Genomic DNA, 14,492 nt, shown 5'->3' with positions numbered 1-14,492 from the left:
GAACACTTTGTTACATTACACGTCAGGACCGAGGTGCAGCGTAAAACAAAACTGAACCAGTTATATGTATGCAGACCTACTCATAGGACTGAGAAAGCACAAAGAACAAAACAACAGCATGGTATAGCTGGCACAGATACACAGTGATACACCGTGCTAGTGTGAATTAAAGTGGATCAAAATAATAATAAGTGCTGTGCAAATAAACCTGACTTGTTTTATAACAGCATTATACAAAGGAATGTATAACGTTGCAAAGAAAGTAGAATAGTGTTTATTTTGTGTGTGTTTGTGTGTGTTTGTGATAGCATCTGTCTACTCTGTGTATTGAGGAGACTGGTGGCTTGGAAGAAAGAAACTGTCACATTTAAGTACCATAACAATTATCAAGAATTACTGTAAATTGTACACATTCTGCACTTGTTGCATTACATGACTTTTTTATGAATAATAAGGAATGCGATTGCACCATTAAAGATCACGCAACATCAAGTCATTTTTTCCATTTTTTCAAGAGGCATGTGACAGTTGTATGTTCCAGATCACATGGACATGTGTAACTCTTATTAATCATTTTATAGGTGGGACTGCTGGCCAGGATGGAGGCAAACTATATTTGTCTATATAAGTTTATATATGTTTGCTTGATTAATTTATTACGTAAAAAATGTTTACCATTTAAATAATTTAATGTATAGAATGTTGTATTATATGTCAGTAAACACTATGATGTGTAGTCCACATAGCATGTATTGATCACAAAATGCATAGGGTTTGTTTACTAATAAGTGTAGGAGTGTATGCATGAAAACAATGACAGGATGGCAGTATTAAAACATTTCATGGCCTATAAGCCAAGATGCTTGTCTGTTATTGCATAAGGTTTTATCTCTGGTTTAAGCAATGTCTGTTTCACAAACCCACTTAATACCCGCCTCTTTTTCTATGTCTCTTTCTCTGTCCTTCTCTCTTGCTTTTTTCCTCTCATCCCACACATAGTCACTCAGTCAAACATTCCTTGTGGAAAACTACCACTCAGCTGACCTGCATTAGTTCTTAAAAAGACAGGGAACACAAAAAAGGCAAATGGTACTGATTTGCTGATGCCATTTGTTAATGTGTGGATAACTTTACAGGATTCGTAATTTTTTTTAGCTTTTTAAAAATTTACAGTGGTGTTTTAAAGAGCTTTGGTTTTAAACTGTAGAAAAGATGGAACATTAAAATATCTTTCTTTCCTTTTTCTTTTTTTTTACTTTTCCCAGTCTGGAAGAGGAACCATCAAGGCTCAGAGTGGATTCAATGCCAATGCTGATGCAGAGGCTCTTCGCAAAGCTATGAAAGGATTTGGTTCGTGCACAGTGCACTCACCACCGTAAACACACACACACACACACACACACACACACACACACACACACACACACACAGAGTTCACAAGTCAATAGAGCACAGATTTTAGACACTTCTGAATCATTTCTACAATTTTGAATCTACTGAGAGTTTGGATTATTCTTCAGACAAACCGTGATTGAGAAAATTACTTGACTAATATAATAGAAATTAAAATGTCAAGCTTATTATTGAGGAGATTGGAGATATGAGAACAAACATAGTTGACAAACATCATTTTAATAACATTTAATAATTTGCATTGTCGGTTTAGATACCTACATACATCATCCATCCCAATGGGAAATGTACAAATTCCAGCAGTATCCACAAACTGTTTAGTATGTGTAGACGAATTAAAAGCTACCACGAAGAGTATGGTGTATTGATTGATTTGTTTTGACTGGATGGCTAGACAGAATAGCTATAAAAATACTACAAACACACATGTACTACTATGGTACCCTTTTTTCATCAGTTTTTATTTTTGTATACAGTAATATTTATAATTTGTATAAATTATTTATCATTTATATATATTTACTTTTATTTATTTACTGGTTGGAAGTGTATATATGTGTGTGTGTGTGTATATATATATATATATATATATATATATATATATATATATATATATATATATATATATATATATATATATATATGTATGTGTATTTTTTTTTCTTTCATTAAAACATGTAATGATTCATGATCCAAATTATTTCAAGGTTGTAACATTTGGAACACTGTGTGTGAGTGTGTGTGAATACTTAAAAGGCATTGTATGGACTGGGTGCAACTAAATGAAGAAATAAAACAATAATACGTGACTTTAATGTAAAACAAATTCTGTGTGCTCAGGCACTGACGAAGCAGCCATTCTGCAGCTTCTGACTGCTCGCAGTAATGCTCAGCGACAGCAGATAAAGGCTGCCTACAAGACCCTGTATGGCAAGGTAAAAACCTTTTTTCATTAAATGGAATCATTTATAAAAAAATGTATAATTAAAAAAAATTTCAAAGGTTTCCTAAGTTAATACAGGAAAGGTACCACAATTACACACAGTTCTATCCAAAAGTAATTAAACTGTGCAAATCAGCTCAAACTATATTAAATATATATAATTAAAACATAAATTAATAAAAATAAGTTTATCACAGTAAATTATCAAGATTTATTCTTACATTCACATTTTCTTATTCATGTGTTATAAACTGAACAAATATGTTAAAGCAAACACTTTAAGCAAACATGAACAATGGTGTGGCCGGTACAGCACACAGCAGTAAAGGAATGCTTCATACGTACAGCTCAGCCCTGTGTTTCGCAGACGATTTAATTAGATATTATTTAAAACTCTGTGCTTAAAGGACAAAGCTCAGATAGTTAAAAAAAAAAAAGCTGCATTTTTGCCATTCATTTCTATATCATTTCTGACCTTAAAAGCTGAGTAAGAAGATTAATATTATTAAGAATGTATTAGATAGTGGGTTGGCAACCATTGGGGCAGATTGACTAAGTACAGAAGAGAGACCAGTGATTCTTTGAATTTAAGTAATTATTATAATTATTACCTCTTTAAGAGGTATTTAAATTAACACTCAGCAATACTTGTTTTTGTAACTATATTTCCTGCCAATTCTTTAATTTTTTATTTTTTTGGACTAATGGTTTTCCTAGTCTGTGACCTAATGAACCAGTATCATCATCTTATTTCGACTGCTCCCATTAGGGATCGCCACAGCAGATGTCAAGTTTTTGTCATGTCAAGTTTATTTCTATAGCACTTTTCACAACAGAGATTGTCTCAAAGAAGCTTTACAGAATTTTAAGAGTTAAGGTGAATGGTGTGCATTTATCCCTGATGAGCAGCCATGGCGACTGTGTGTGTGTGTGTGTGTGTGTGTGTGTGTGTGTGTGTGTGTGTGTGTGTGTGTGTGTGTCATCTGTCTTCATACTACCCTGTCCTCTACTTCTTTCTCTTTCTAAGTAACTACTTGCATGTCTTCCCTCACCATATCCATAAACCTCCTCCTTGGCCTTCCTCTTTTCCTCCTGCCTGGTAGTCCATCCTCAGCATCTTCTACCAATATACCCCATGTCCCTCCTCTGCACATGACCAAACCATCTCAGTCACTCCTCCCTTACCTTGTCTCCAAAACGTCCTACATGTGCGGTCCCTCTAATAAACTCATTGTCACTTCAATTGAAAATCTCAACATTTTCAGCTCTGCTACCTCCAGCTCCACCTCCTGTCTTTTAGTCAATGCCACTGTCTCTAAACCATACAACATCGCAGGTCTCACCACAGTCCTATAACTTTCCCTTACACGCATGCAGATACCCTTCTATCACAAATCACTCCTGCTATCACTCTTCTCCACCCACTCCACCCTGCCTGCACTCTTTTCTTCACTTCTCTCCACATTCTCCATTACATTGCACTGTTGAGCCCAGGTACTTTAAATTCATCCACCTCCTCCCTTCAACTGCACCACTCCACTGCCCTCCCTCTCATTCACACAAATGTACTCTGTCTTACTCCTACTGACTTTCATTCCCCTTCTCTCCAGCGTGTACCTCCACCTCTCCAGGCTCTTCTCAACCTGCTCCCTACTCTCACCACAAATCACAATATCATCCACAGACATCATAGTCCATGGAGACTCCTGTCTGACCTCGTCCATCAAACTGTCCATCACCACTGCAAACAGGAAAGGGCTCAGAGCCGATCCTTGATGCAGTCCCACCTCCACCTCAAACCAGTCTGTCGGTCCTACTGCACACTTCACTTCTGTCATACTGTCCTCATACATGTCCTGCACCACCTTCACATACTTCTCTGACACACCAGACTTCCTCATACATAACCACAACTCCTCTCTTGGCACTCTGTCGTATACTTCCTCTAAATCCACACAAACACTCTCCACACTTTCTCTCTAATGCTCCTCATTTATTTATCCCTCCATCTTCTCAACACACTCTCCTCACTGGTCAACACATTTCCATTTGCACCCTTTATTGCTATAACTTGTAGCACATCCTTTCCTCTGCCTGGCCAATCTGTATAAATCCTTTTCTCCTTCTTTAGCAGGGGTCTCAAACTCAATTTACCTGGGGGCTGCTGGAGGCAGAGTCTGGGTGAGGCTGGGTGAGGCTGGGCCACATCAGGTTTTCCACAAGAAAAGCTTTGTTTAAAAAATACCAATCTTCTCAAATCTCTTTATTTTTTAACACAAAATAAGTTGAAAAAATAAATAAATTAAGAATCAATGAAAAAATAAATAAAGAAATTAAGAATCAATAAGAAAATAAATCAATCACTAATAAATAAAAAAATAATAATTATAATCATGAAAATAATAATAATAATTCGATTTCTCTAGTTAGCGACTATATGTGATTTCTTCAGTCTTCTATATCTGCTGTATTCAGATTCAAATGTCTGTATTAACAGTTCTTTAACCTTTAACCTTCTTCTGAACATGAATTGTCCTGAACATGAATGGAACATTGAAGAACATGAACTGTTCTTCTGAACATGGCTTCTCTTGCCTACTTCTTGCTGCCAGAGACCTGGCAGCGCCTCCTCTCGCATAGCCGAGCCACATTTAGCTTGAGGGAGGAAGCAGTTGAGACCCTCAGTATGGCTTGAAGATGATCATCAGTAAGTCTGGACCTATACTTGGACTTATTGAAGTTCAAGGTGGAGAAGAGCTTTTCACACAAGTATGTGCTCCCAAAAAGGCACATGGTCCGCTTGAACATTCGGGAAAGCTCAGGGAAGCTGTAAACAAGATAAAGCTAAGTCCATGAGCCATTTGGGATCACTTAGCACAGGAACAGCCACTCCATCCTTCTCCATGAAGGCTTTCACTTCTGCTCTCAACTCAAAAAATCTCTTCAGTACGTTTCCCCTGCTGAGCCAATGTACCTCGGTGAAGTAGAGCACATCCCCATATTCTGACTCCATTTCCTCTAAAAAAGCACGGAACCTTCGGTGCTTTAAGCCCCTGGATTTGATTTGGTTGATGCTTTTCACAACGACAGACATTGTCAAACTTCAGGCATTTGCTGCAGTCCATTTTTCCTCCCTGTCATTGATGCCGCTCCATCGGTTGTTATCCCAATAAACCTCTTCCATGGCAAACCGGCATTCTTAATGGCATCACACAACTGGCAATATATCTCCTGAGCGGTGGTCTGGCCATGCATTGGAATTACTCTGAGCAACTCCTCCATCACTTCAAAATTGTCATTAACACCACGGACATACATTGTGAGCTGGGCAGTTTCGGTGATGTCTGTGGTCTCATCAAGAGCGACTGAGTATACACTGAAACATTTGGCTTTCTCACACGGTTGGTCATAAATGTCACTTGACAGGTCAGAAATGCGCTCTGCCACGGTGTTGGCAAAAAGGCTGATGTTGCTAAACTGACCTTTCTTTTCTGGACAGATTATACTTGCAGCCTGTAATATGCACTTTTTGACAAATTCACCTTCTTTGAATGGCTTTCCTGCTGTAGCAATCATCTCACTAACCATGTAGATAGCTTCGACTGCTGCATTACTCTCTTTGGTTGCTTTCTTGAAGAAATCTTGTTGCCTCAGTAGACATGTTTTAAGATTGGCAACCCGGTTGGCTCTCTCATCTCCCTGGTATTTCGCATACTCCTCAGCATGTCTAGTTGTGTAATGACGTTTCAAATTGTATTCCTTGTGCACCGCAACTTTCTCTGTGCAAATAAGACATGTCGGGGTGCCCCTATGCTCAACAAAGAAATATTGCATTTCCCACTTTTCCTGAAATTGTCTGTGCTCATCACCAACCTTTCTCTTCATTGCAGGCTTTGAAAAAGACATGTTTGGGGCTGTGTAATATATAGAATTCAACTTGTCACTGTTGCATTGACGTTCCAATCAAGCCTTTAGCTGACGGACAGTGAACATCTCACTACATGGAGAACGTCATTCCCGCTTCTTTTTATGTGCTGTTGTTACAGGGGAAAAAAGCGGAAATGACACCGTGCTGTTGTCGATGTCATTTGTTTTGACTACTTTTACATCATATAGAAATATATGTAATGTTCATTGTGTGAGGCAATGCGAATACAATGCAAATAGCGCGATGGAAAAAAAAACAATGACCCATAAATAACGGTGCGACCCTATAAATGGTCCGGGTTACCAAGGACTGTTATTGCCGATGGACAGGTGTCGCTATGTGACTGCAGACTACATTAGGCTGCATTGAGCTCCTTACTTTTCTTTTATCCCGCCGCGTACACATCACTTTGATTTATTTTGTCAGAGAGAGAGAGTATATATACACACACACATACACATACACATTTAGATACGTCTATATATGTATAATGTCCCGCTGGGCAGCAACTTAAGAAAACTTTTTTTTTTAAGTGTGGTGAACGCAGCGTGCTGGGGCGAATGTCCGCGTGTGCCCAAAAGAAACGAGGCAGCCAGCCAGGCAGGGAAGAAAACACTCCATGGCAACGCTGCTGTATCTTTTACTTATTGAGAAATGTTTCTCTGCTTACATCAAGCCCGGCCGATGTCCCGCCCCCGCGAGGCGAATGTCCGCTGGGGCGAATGTCCGCGTGTGCCCAAAAGAAACGAGGCAGCCAGCCAGGCAGGGAAGAAAACACTCCATGGCAACGCTGCTGTATCTTTTACTCATTGAGAAATGTTTCTCTGCTTACATCAAGCCCGGCCGATGTCCCGCCCCCGCGAGCCATATACCCCACCGTGATTGGTAGGTTCGTTTAGCTCCGCACACAACACTGTAAAATGCCATACATATCAAACTCGCAGGCCGCACTAAAATTAAACTTTCATATTAAGGCGGGGGCCGCAAACTATCGTCCCTCGGGCCGCAATTGGCCCCCGGGCCGCGAGTTTGAGACCCCTGTTCTTTAGTGTCCAACTTCTAATACAACTCATATGCTTTTTCTTTTGTGTTAGCCACATTTCTCTTCACCTGCTGCAGCATCTTTTTGTACTCCTGCCTACTTTTCTCATCACTCTGCTGAACCCAATTCTGTTTAGCCAACCTCTTTCTCCTATGCTTTCTTTCCCTATGGCTGTCTCCTTAACACTTCTGTAGTATTTGCGCAATCATCCAGCACCTCTTTACCACCACCGAGCCCCTGTCTGACCTCTTCCCTGAATCTCACACTACAGTCTTCCTCCTTCAGTTTCCACCATCTTATTCTTTTTTCAGTCCTCACTCTTTTCCTTTTTTTCTTTACCTCCAAAAGCCATCCTATAGACCACCATCCAATCACTGTCCCCTGCCACTTTACAGTCTCTAATCTCTTTCAAGTTGAATCTCCTGCATTGAATATAATCCACCTGTGTTCACTGTCTTCTTAAAATATTTATTTACCACTGCCATGTCCATCCTTTTCGCAAAATGTACCACCATGCCCGTCCACATTAATCTCCCTAAGGCCATACCTACCCATCACCTCCTCATCACCTCTGTTCCCTTCACCAGCATGGCCATTGAATTCTGCTACAATCACCAATCTTTCATTCCTAGGTTCACCTTCTACCACTTCATCTAAATCACTCCTGACTTTTTCCTTCTTCTCCATTTCACAACCTACTTGTGGAGCATAAGCACTGATTATATTTATCATCACCCCTTCAAACTAGCCCTAGATTCATGTTCATCACCCTATCAGAAACTTTCTTCAACTTCACTACACTCTTACTTTCCAATGTTCATGGCCTTACTCCCTTACCACTTGGTCTCCTGAACACTTAACATCAGGATAAGTGCATCTGGCAAATTCCATAAATTACAAATTATTATCAAATAGGAACTGCAGCAAGCATTAATAGATAAGCTTTGGGTAGGACTCACTCTGCCCCATGCTCAGGGAAAGAGCTTAGAACAGGACATGAGAGTAATCACATATGATGTTAGACTGGTGTGATTTTTATGAGATTCATCCATTGTAAACAAAACTTTAAAAGAGAGAACTATTTATTGGTTGCAGCAGATCACATACTGTTTGTAATGTTGCTATCCACATAGGCCAGCATTACACAGTAGGAGACATCTGGGTGTATTTCTACATATAGTGTATAACTTGCACATTTGTCCTATAATATCGACCTTGGTTTCTCTCTATTGAAAATATTTGCTTTTTTATGACGTTTTGCTTTTTCACTTGTTTTATCCTTCTTTAAATCCACCCTTTCAGATTAAATTGTTAATCTATACATTTGTAAGAAAGTCTACATTGTGTCTGCTAATACACAGACAATGATCAGCCAGATAATGACTATAAATGATTCCATTGTTAAACGGGGAAAGAGCTTCAAGAGAGAAAATATAAAAAATGTGAATGAGTCGATAACCTAAGATAAAAGAAACAGATTGTCTTTTAACTGATCTAATGCAGAAATGGAATGTTGGTAACATTTGTAGTTATTATCATTTAGAGGTTGAATAGACAACAGTTTCATTGCATTTCGTTATATAAAGTCATAAAATTTAATCTATTGATTAGTGTTTACGGATACGAATCTCCCTTTTTTTCGTGTCACTCAGCACGACTGACTTAGGCTGGCTCTGTCTCCATAGCAATGGAGGCAGAGGATCATGGGAAATGCTGACAGAAATGCCAAAGGTCATTTTTTATCCAAGTTTTTATCAGAGAATTAGTCAGAAAATATACGGTTAGGGTAAGGGTTAGTTTATACTGTAATAAATGTGTGTGTATCTAATGAACACAGTCTCCTTAATTAACCGGGAGAATAAATTTACTGTATTTTGAGTGAAAAGAACCACTGGCGATGGTTTATAATAGTGAGTAGCTATATAATGTAATATAATATAAAGCAATTATTACAAGGATAAAAACCTTCTTAAATGTTGAGTAATAGTGTTTGAAGATTTAAAAATAATCAATAACAAACGAGAAAAAAAAAAACAATGTTTTTTTTAATCCAGTAGCAAAAAGAAAACTGGCAGTGGCACCAAAAATGCTTTCTATTCAAATTCTATTCAAACCTCAAAAAAAGGTAAATTCTTGTCTATTAACACGAGTCAATAAGTTGCATTTTGTTACTATATAAGGAAATGGCGTGAGACTGGGCTGGAATAGATAATATATGTGAGAGTCATTTGTGAGAAATATTAATTGGTAGCTTAAGGTAGAGACCTGCTGCGGAATAAGTGCGGTGCCGTGACAAGAATTATTTGGTGAATGCAGGTGCGGGTGGTAAAATACTCATGTGTAAGGGGTTGCGGGAAAATAAAACCATTCGGGGGACTCCTGCAGGACAAATTAAAAATATATAAAGAAATAAATACAAAATTTGTGTGTATACACTGTGTGTGTGTGTGTGTGTGTGTGTGTGTGTGTGTGTGTGTGTGTGTGTGTATATATACACAGGGAGTGCAGAATTATTAGGCAAGTTGTATTTTTGAGGATTAATTTTATTTGAGGATTTAATTTGAACAACAACCATGTTCTCAATGAACACAAAAAACTCATTAATATCAAAGCTGAATATTTTTGGAAGTAGTTTTTAGTTTTAGCTATTTTAGGGGGATATCTGTGTGTGCAGGTGACTATTACTGTGCATAATTATTAGGCAACTTAACAAAAAACAAATTCATACCCATTTCAATTATTTATTTTTACCAGTGAAACCAATATAACATCTCAACATTCACAAATATACATTTCTGACATTCAAAACCAAACAAAAACAAATCAGTGACCAATATAGCCACCTTTCTTTGCAAGGACACTCAAAAGCCTGCCATCCATGGATTCTGTCAGTGTTTTGATCTGTTCACCATCAACATTGCAGCAGCAACCACAGCCTCCCAGACACTGTTCAGAGAGGTGTACTGTTTTCCTCCTTGTAAATCGCACATTTGATGATGGACCACAGGTTCTCAATGGGGTTCAGATCAGGTGAACAAGGAGGCCATATCATTAGATTTTCTTCTTTTATACCCTTTCTTGCCAGCCACGCTGTGGAGTACTTGGACGTGTGTGATGGAGCATTGTCCTGCATGAAAATCATGTTTTCTTGAAGGATGCAGACTTCTTCCTGTACCACTGCTTGAAGAAGGTGTCTTCCAGAAACTGGCAGTAGGACTGGGAGTTCAGCTTGACTCCATCCTCAACCCGAAAAGGCCCCACAAGCTCATCTTTGATGATACCAGCCCAAACCAGTACTCCACCTCCACCTTGCTGGCGCCTGAGTCGGACTGGAGCTCTCTGCCCTTTACCAATCCAGCCACGGGCCCATCCATCTGGCCCATCAAGACTCACTCTCATTTCATCAGTCCATAAAACCTTAGAAAAATCAGTCTTGAGATATTTCTTGGCCCAGTCTTGACGCTTCAGCTTGTGTGTCTTGTTCAGTGGTGGTCGACTTTCTGCCTTTCTTACCTTGGCCATGTCTCTGAGTATTGCACACCTTGTGCTTTTGGGCACCCAGTGATGTTGCAGCTCTGAAATATGGCCAAACTGGTGGCAAGTGGCATCTTGGCAGCTGCACGCTTGACTTTTCTCAGTTCACGGGCAGTTATTTTGCGCCTTGGTTTTTCCACACGCTTCTTGCGACCCTGTCGACTATTTTGAATGAAACGCTTGATTGTTCGATGATCACGCTCAGAAGCTTGGCTATTTTAAGACTGCTGCATCCCTCTGCAATATATCTCACTATTTTTGACTTTTCTGAGCCTGTCAAGTCCTTCTTTTGACCCATTTTGCCAAAGGAAAGAAAGTTGCCTAATAATTATGCACACCTGATATAGGGTGTTGATGTCATTAGACCACACCCCTTCTCATTACAGAGATGCACATCACCTAATATGCTTAATTGGTAGTAGGCTTTCCAGCCTATACAGCTTGGAGTAAGACAACATGCATAACGAGGATGATGTGGTCAAAATACTCATTTGCCTAATAATTCTGCACTCCCTGTATATATATATATATATATCTCGTACCTATATATATATCTTCATCTTCTTCTTCTTTCGGCTGCTCCCATTAGTGGTCGCCACAGCGGATCATCCGTCTCCATACCACCCTGTCCTCTACATCTGCCTCTTTCACACCAACTACCTGCATGTCTTCCCTCACCACATCCATAAACCTCCTCCTTGGTCTTCCTCTTTTCCTCCTTCGTGGTGACTCCATCCTCAGCATTCTTCTACCAATATAATTCATGTCCCTCCTCTGCACATGTCCAAACCATCTCAATCTCGCCTCCCTCACCTTGTCACCAAAACATCCTACATGCGCTGTAAAACTAATTTCTAATCCTGTCCATCGTCGTCACTCCCAACGAAAACCTTAACATCTTCAGTTCTGCTACCTCCAGCTCCACCTCCTGTCTTTTACTCAATGCCACTGTCTCTAATCCATACAACATCGCAGGTCTCACCACAGTCCTATAAACTTTCCCTTTCATTCTTGCAGATACCCTACACTCTTCTCCACCCACTCCACCCTGCCTGCACTCTTTTCTTTACTTCTCTAACACACTCTCCATTACTTTGCACTGTTGACCCTAGGTACCTGAACTCCTCCACCTTCTCCAGCTCTTCTCCCTGCAACCGCACCACTCCACTGCCCTCCCTCTCATTCACACACATGTACTCTGTCTTACTCCTACTGACTTTAATTCCCCTTCTCTCCAGCGCATATCTCCACCTCTCCAGGCTCTTCTCAACCTGCTCCCTACTCTCACCACAAATCACAATATCATCCGCAAACACCATAGTCCAGGGAGACTCCTGTCTGACCTCGTCCGTCAACCTGTCCATCACCACTGCAAACATTCCTCATCCTCTTAATCGCTGCTGTCACTTCCTCCTTACTAATCCTATCTACATCCTGCTTTACCAACTCCACATCATCCAACCTTCTCTCTCTCTGATTTTCCTCATTCATCAGCTGCTCAAAATTCTCCCTCCACCTTCTTAACACACTCTCCTCACTAGTCAACACATTTCTATTTCCATCCTTTAATGCTCTAACTTGCAGCACATCCTTCCCTGCTCGGTCCCTCTGCCTGGCCAATCTGTATAAATCCTTTTCTCCTTCCTTAGTGTCCAACCTCTCATACAGCTCCTCATATGCCTTTTCCTTGGCTTTCGCCACATCCCTCTTTACCTGCTGCCACATCTCCTTGTACTCCTGCCTAGTTTTCTCATCACTCTGTCTATCCCACTTCTGTTTTGCCAACCTCTTTCCCCTTATGCTCTCCTGCACTTCCTCATTCCACCACCACGTCTCCTTGTCTTCCTTTCTATTTCCAGATGTCACACCAAGTACTTTTCTAGCTGCCTCCTCATCACTCCTGCAGTAGTTGCCCAATCATCCAACACCTCCTCAACACCACCGAGCCTCTGTCTGACCTCTTCCCTGAACCTCACACTACACTGTTCCTCCTTCAGTTTCCACCATCTTATTCTTCTTTCAGTCCTCACTCTCCTCCTCTTCTTCTTCGCCTCCACAACCATTCTACAGACCACCATCCGATGCTGTCTAGCTACACTGTCCCCTGCCAACACCTTACAGTCTCCAATCTCCATCAGGTTGCATCTCCTGCATAGCACAAAGTCCACCTGTGTGCACCTTCCTTCACTTTTATACGTCACCCTATGATCCTCCTTCTTCTTAAAATAAGTGTTCACCACTGCCATTTCCATCCTTTTAGCAAAATCTACCAACATCTGCTCTTCCACATTCCTCTACTTAAAACCCTACCTACCCATCACCTCTGTTCCCTTCACCTACATGCCCATTAAAGTCTGCCCCAATCACCAATCGTTCTTTCCTAGGTACACCATCTACCACTTCATCTAATTCACTCCAGAATCTTTCCTTCTCCTCCATCTCACAGCCGACTTGTGGAGCATAGGCACTGATGACATTTATCATCATCCCTTCAACTTCTACCTTCACGATCATCACCCTATCAGAAACTCTCTTCACCTCCACTACACTCTTACTGTACTCTTCCTTCAGAATCACCCCTACACCATTTCTCTTTCCATCGACACCATAATAAAACAGTTTAAACCCACCTCCAATGTTCCTGGCCTTACTTCCTTTCCACTTGGTCTCCTGAACACACAACATATCTACCTTTCTCCTTTCCATCATATTAGCTATCTCTCTCCCTCCAACAGATTGGAGTTGCTGTTTATCGCAGTAGATACGAGCTTCGAACCAGAAAGACACAACTTACATTTGACTTAAAACTTTTTGTTTTTATACTCAACTAAAGTGAAATAATGAGCATATTTCCACTTTGAGAAACTCGAAACTTGCTCTCGCCTCGACTCGCCATTACTGCCGCAAAGACCTGAATAAACGGAGACACGCCCACAGTGCGTCGTCTTCTTCGTGTTTACAGTGGTTTATCCACCAATCCTACAATTCGACGGTGCTGTAAGCAAGTTAGGCTGTAGTCTACACTTCAGCCCAAATTAATTAATTAAAAAAAGTAACGGGTAACGCACCATACGGTAACGGTAACAAAGTTACTTTATTTTTAAAAGTAACGCGTTACAGTATTAGTTACTTTCAAAAGTAACGCGTTACAGTATTAGTTACTTTCAAAAGTAACGCGTTACCGGTACCGGTAGCGTTACTGCCCAACACTATATATATATATATATATATATATATATATATATATATATATATATATATATATATATATATATATATATATATAATATAAATGACTTAAAACAAATAAACTGTTATGAATCTACTGCACAGAAGCAACAATTACAACTAAAATAAAATTATTTACAGGCACAAAAGCGAAAGACAATTAGAGCACAGCGAAGCACAATGTCTAAAGCGCAAGACTGGTGAATCGCTGAGTGCTACAGATATTAATTAATTATTAAAGAAAGGAACATACAACACAACAAAACCTTGGCTTTTCTTATTATATCGTTTAAGTTGATGTTTATAATTCAGTCCATGTTTATTATTTGCACAAAATGTCAAAACTCGAATAAAACGACTTGTTTATTTTCCGTTTCTTTTTAATTCATATTCAAACGGGAAGC

At 39.9% G+C, this 14,492-nt stretch overlaps 1 protein-coding gene across 2 annotated transcripts in view; it reads left to right on the top strand.

Annotated features, from left to right (window-relative positions):
- anxa5b (annexin A5b) overlaps nt 1-14,492 on the top strand; it is a 35,011-nt gene that overhangs the window by 4,181 nt on the left and 16,338 nt on the right. For both annotated transcript variants that reach the window (XM_046842940.1, XM_046842939.1), the window contains exons 3-4: nt 1,266-1,350; nt 2,254-2,348. In XM_046842940.1, coding sequence (XP_046698896.1) covers nt 1,266-1,350; nt 2,254-2,348 — 180 coding nt within the window. The remainder of the gene's footprint in view (nt 1-1,265; nt 1,351-2,253; nt 2,349-14,492) is intronic.

Source organism: Silurus meridionalis, chromosome 28, assembly GCF_014805685.1.
Source record: "Silurus meridionalis isolate SWU-2019-XX chromosome 28, ASM1480568v1, whole genome shotgun sequence".
In the NCBI taxonomy this organism is placed as follows: domain Eukaryota; kingdom Metazoa; phylum Chordata; class Actinopteri; order Siluriformes; family Siluridae; genus Silurus; species Silurus meridionalis.
This window is presented reverse-complemented; position numbering and strand designations above follow the sequence as displayed.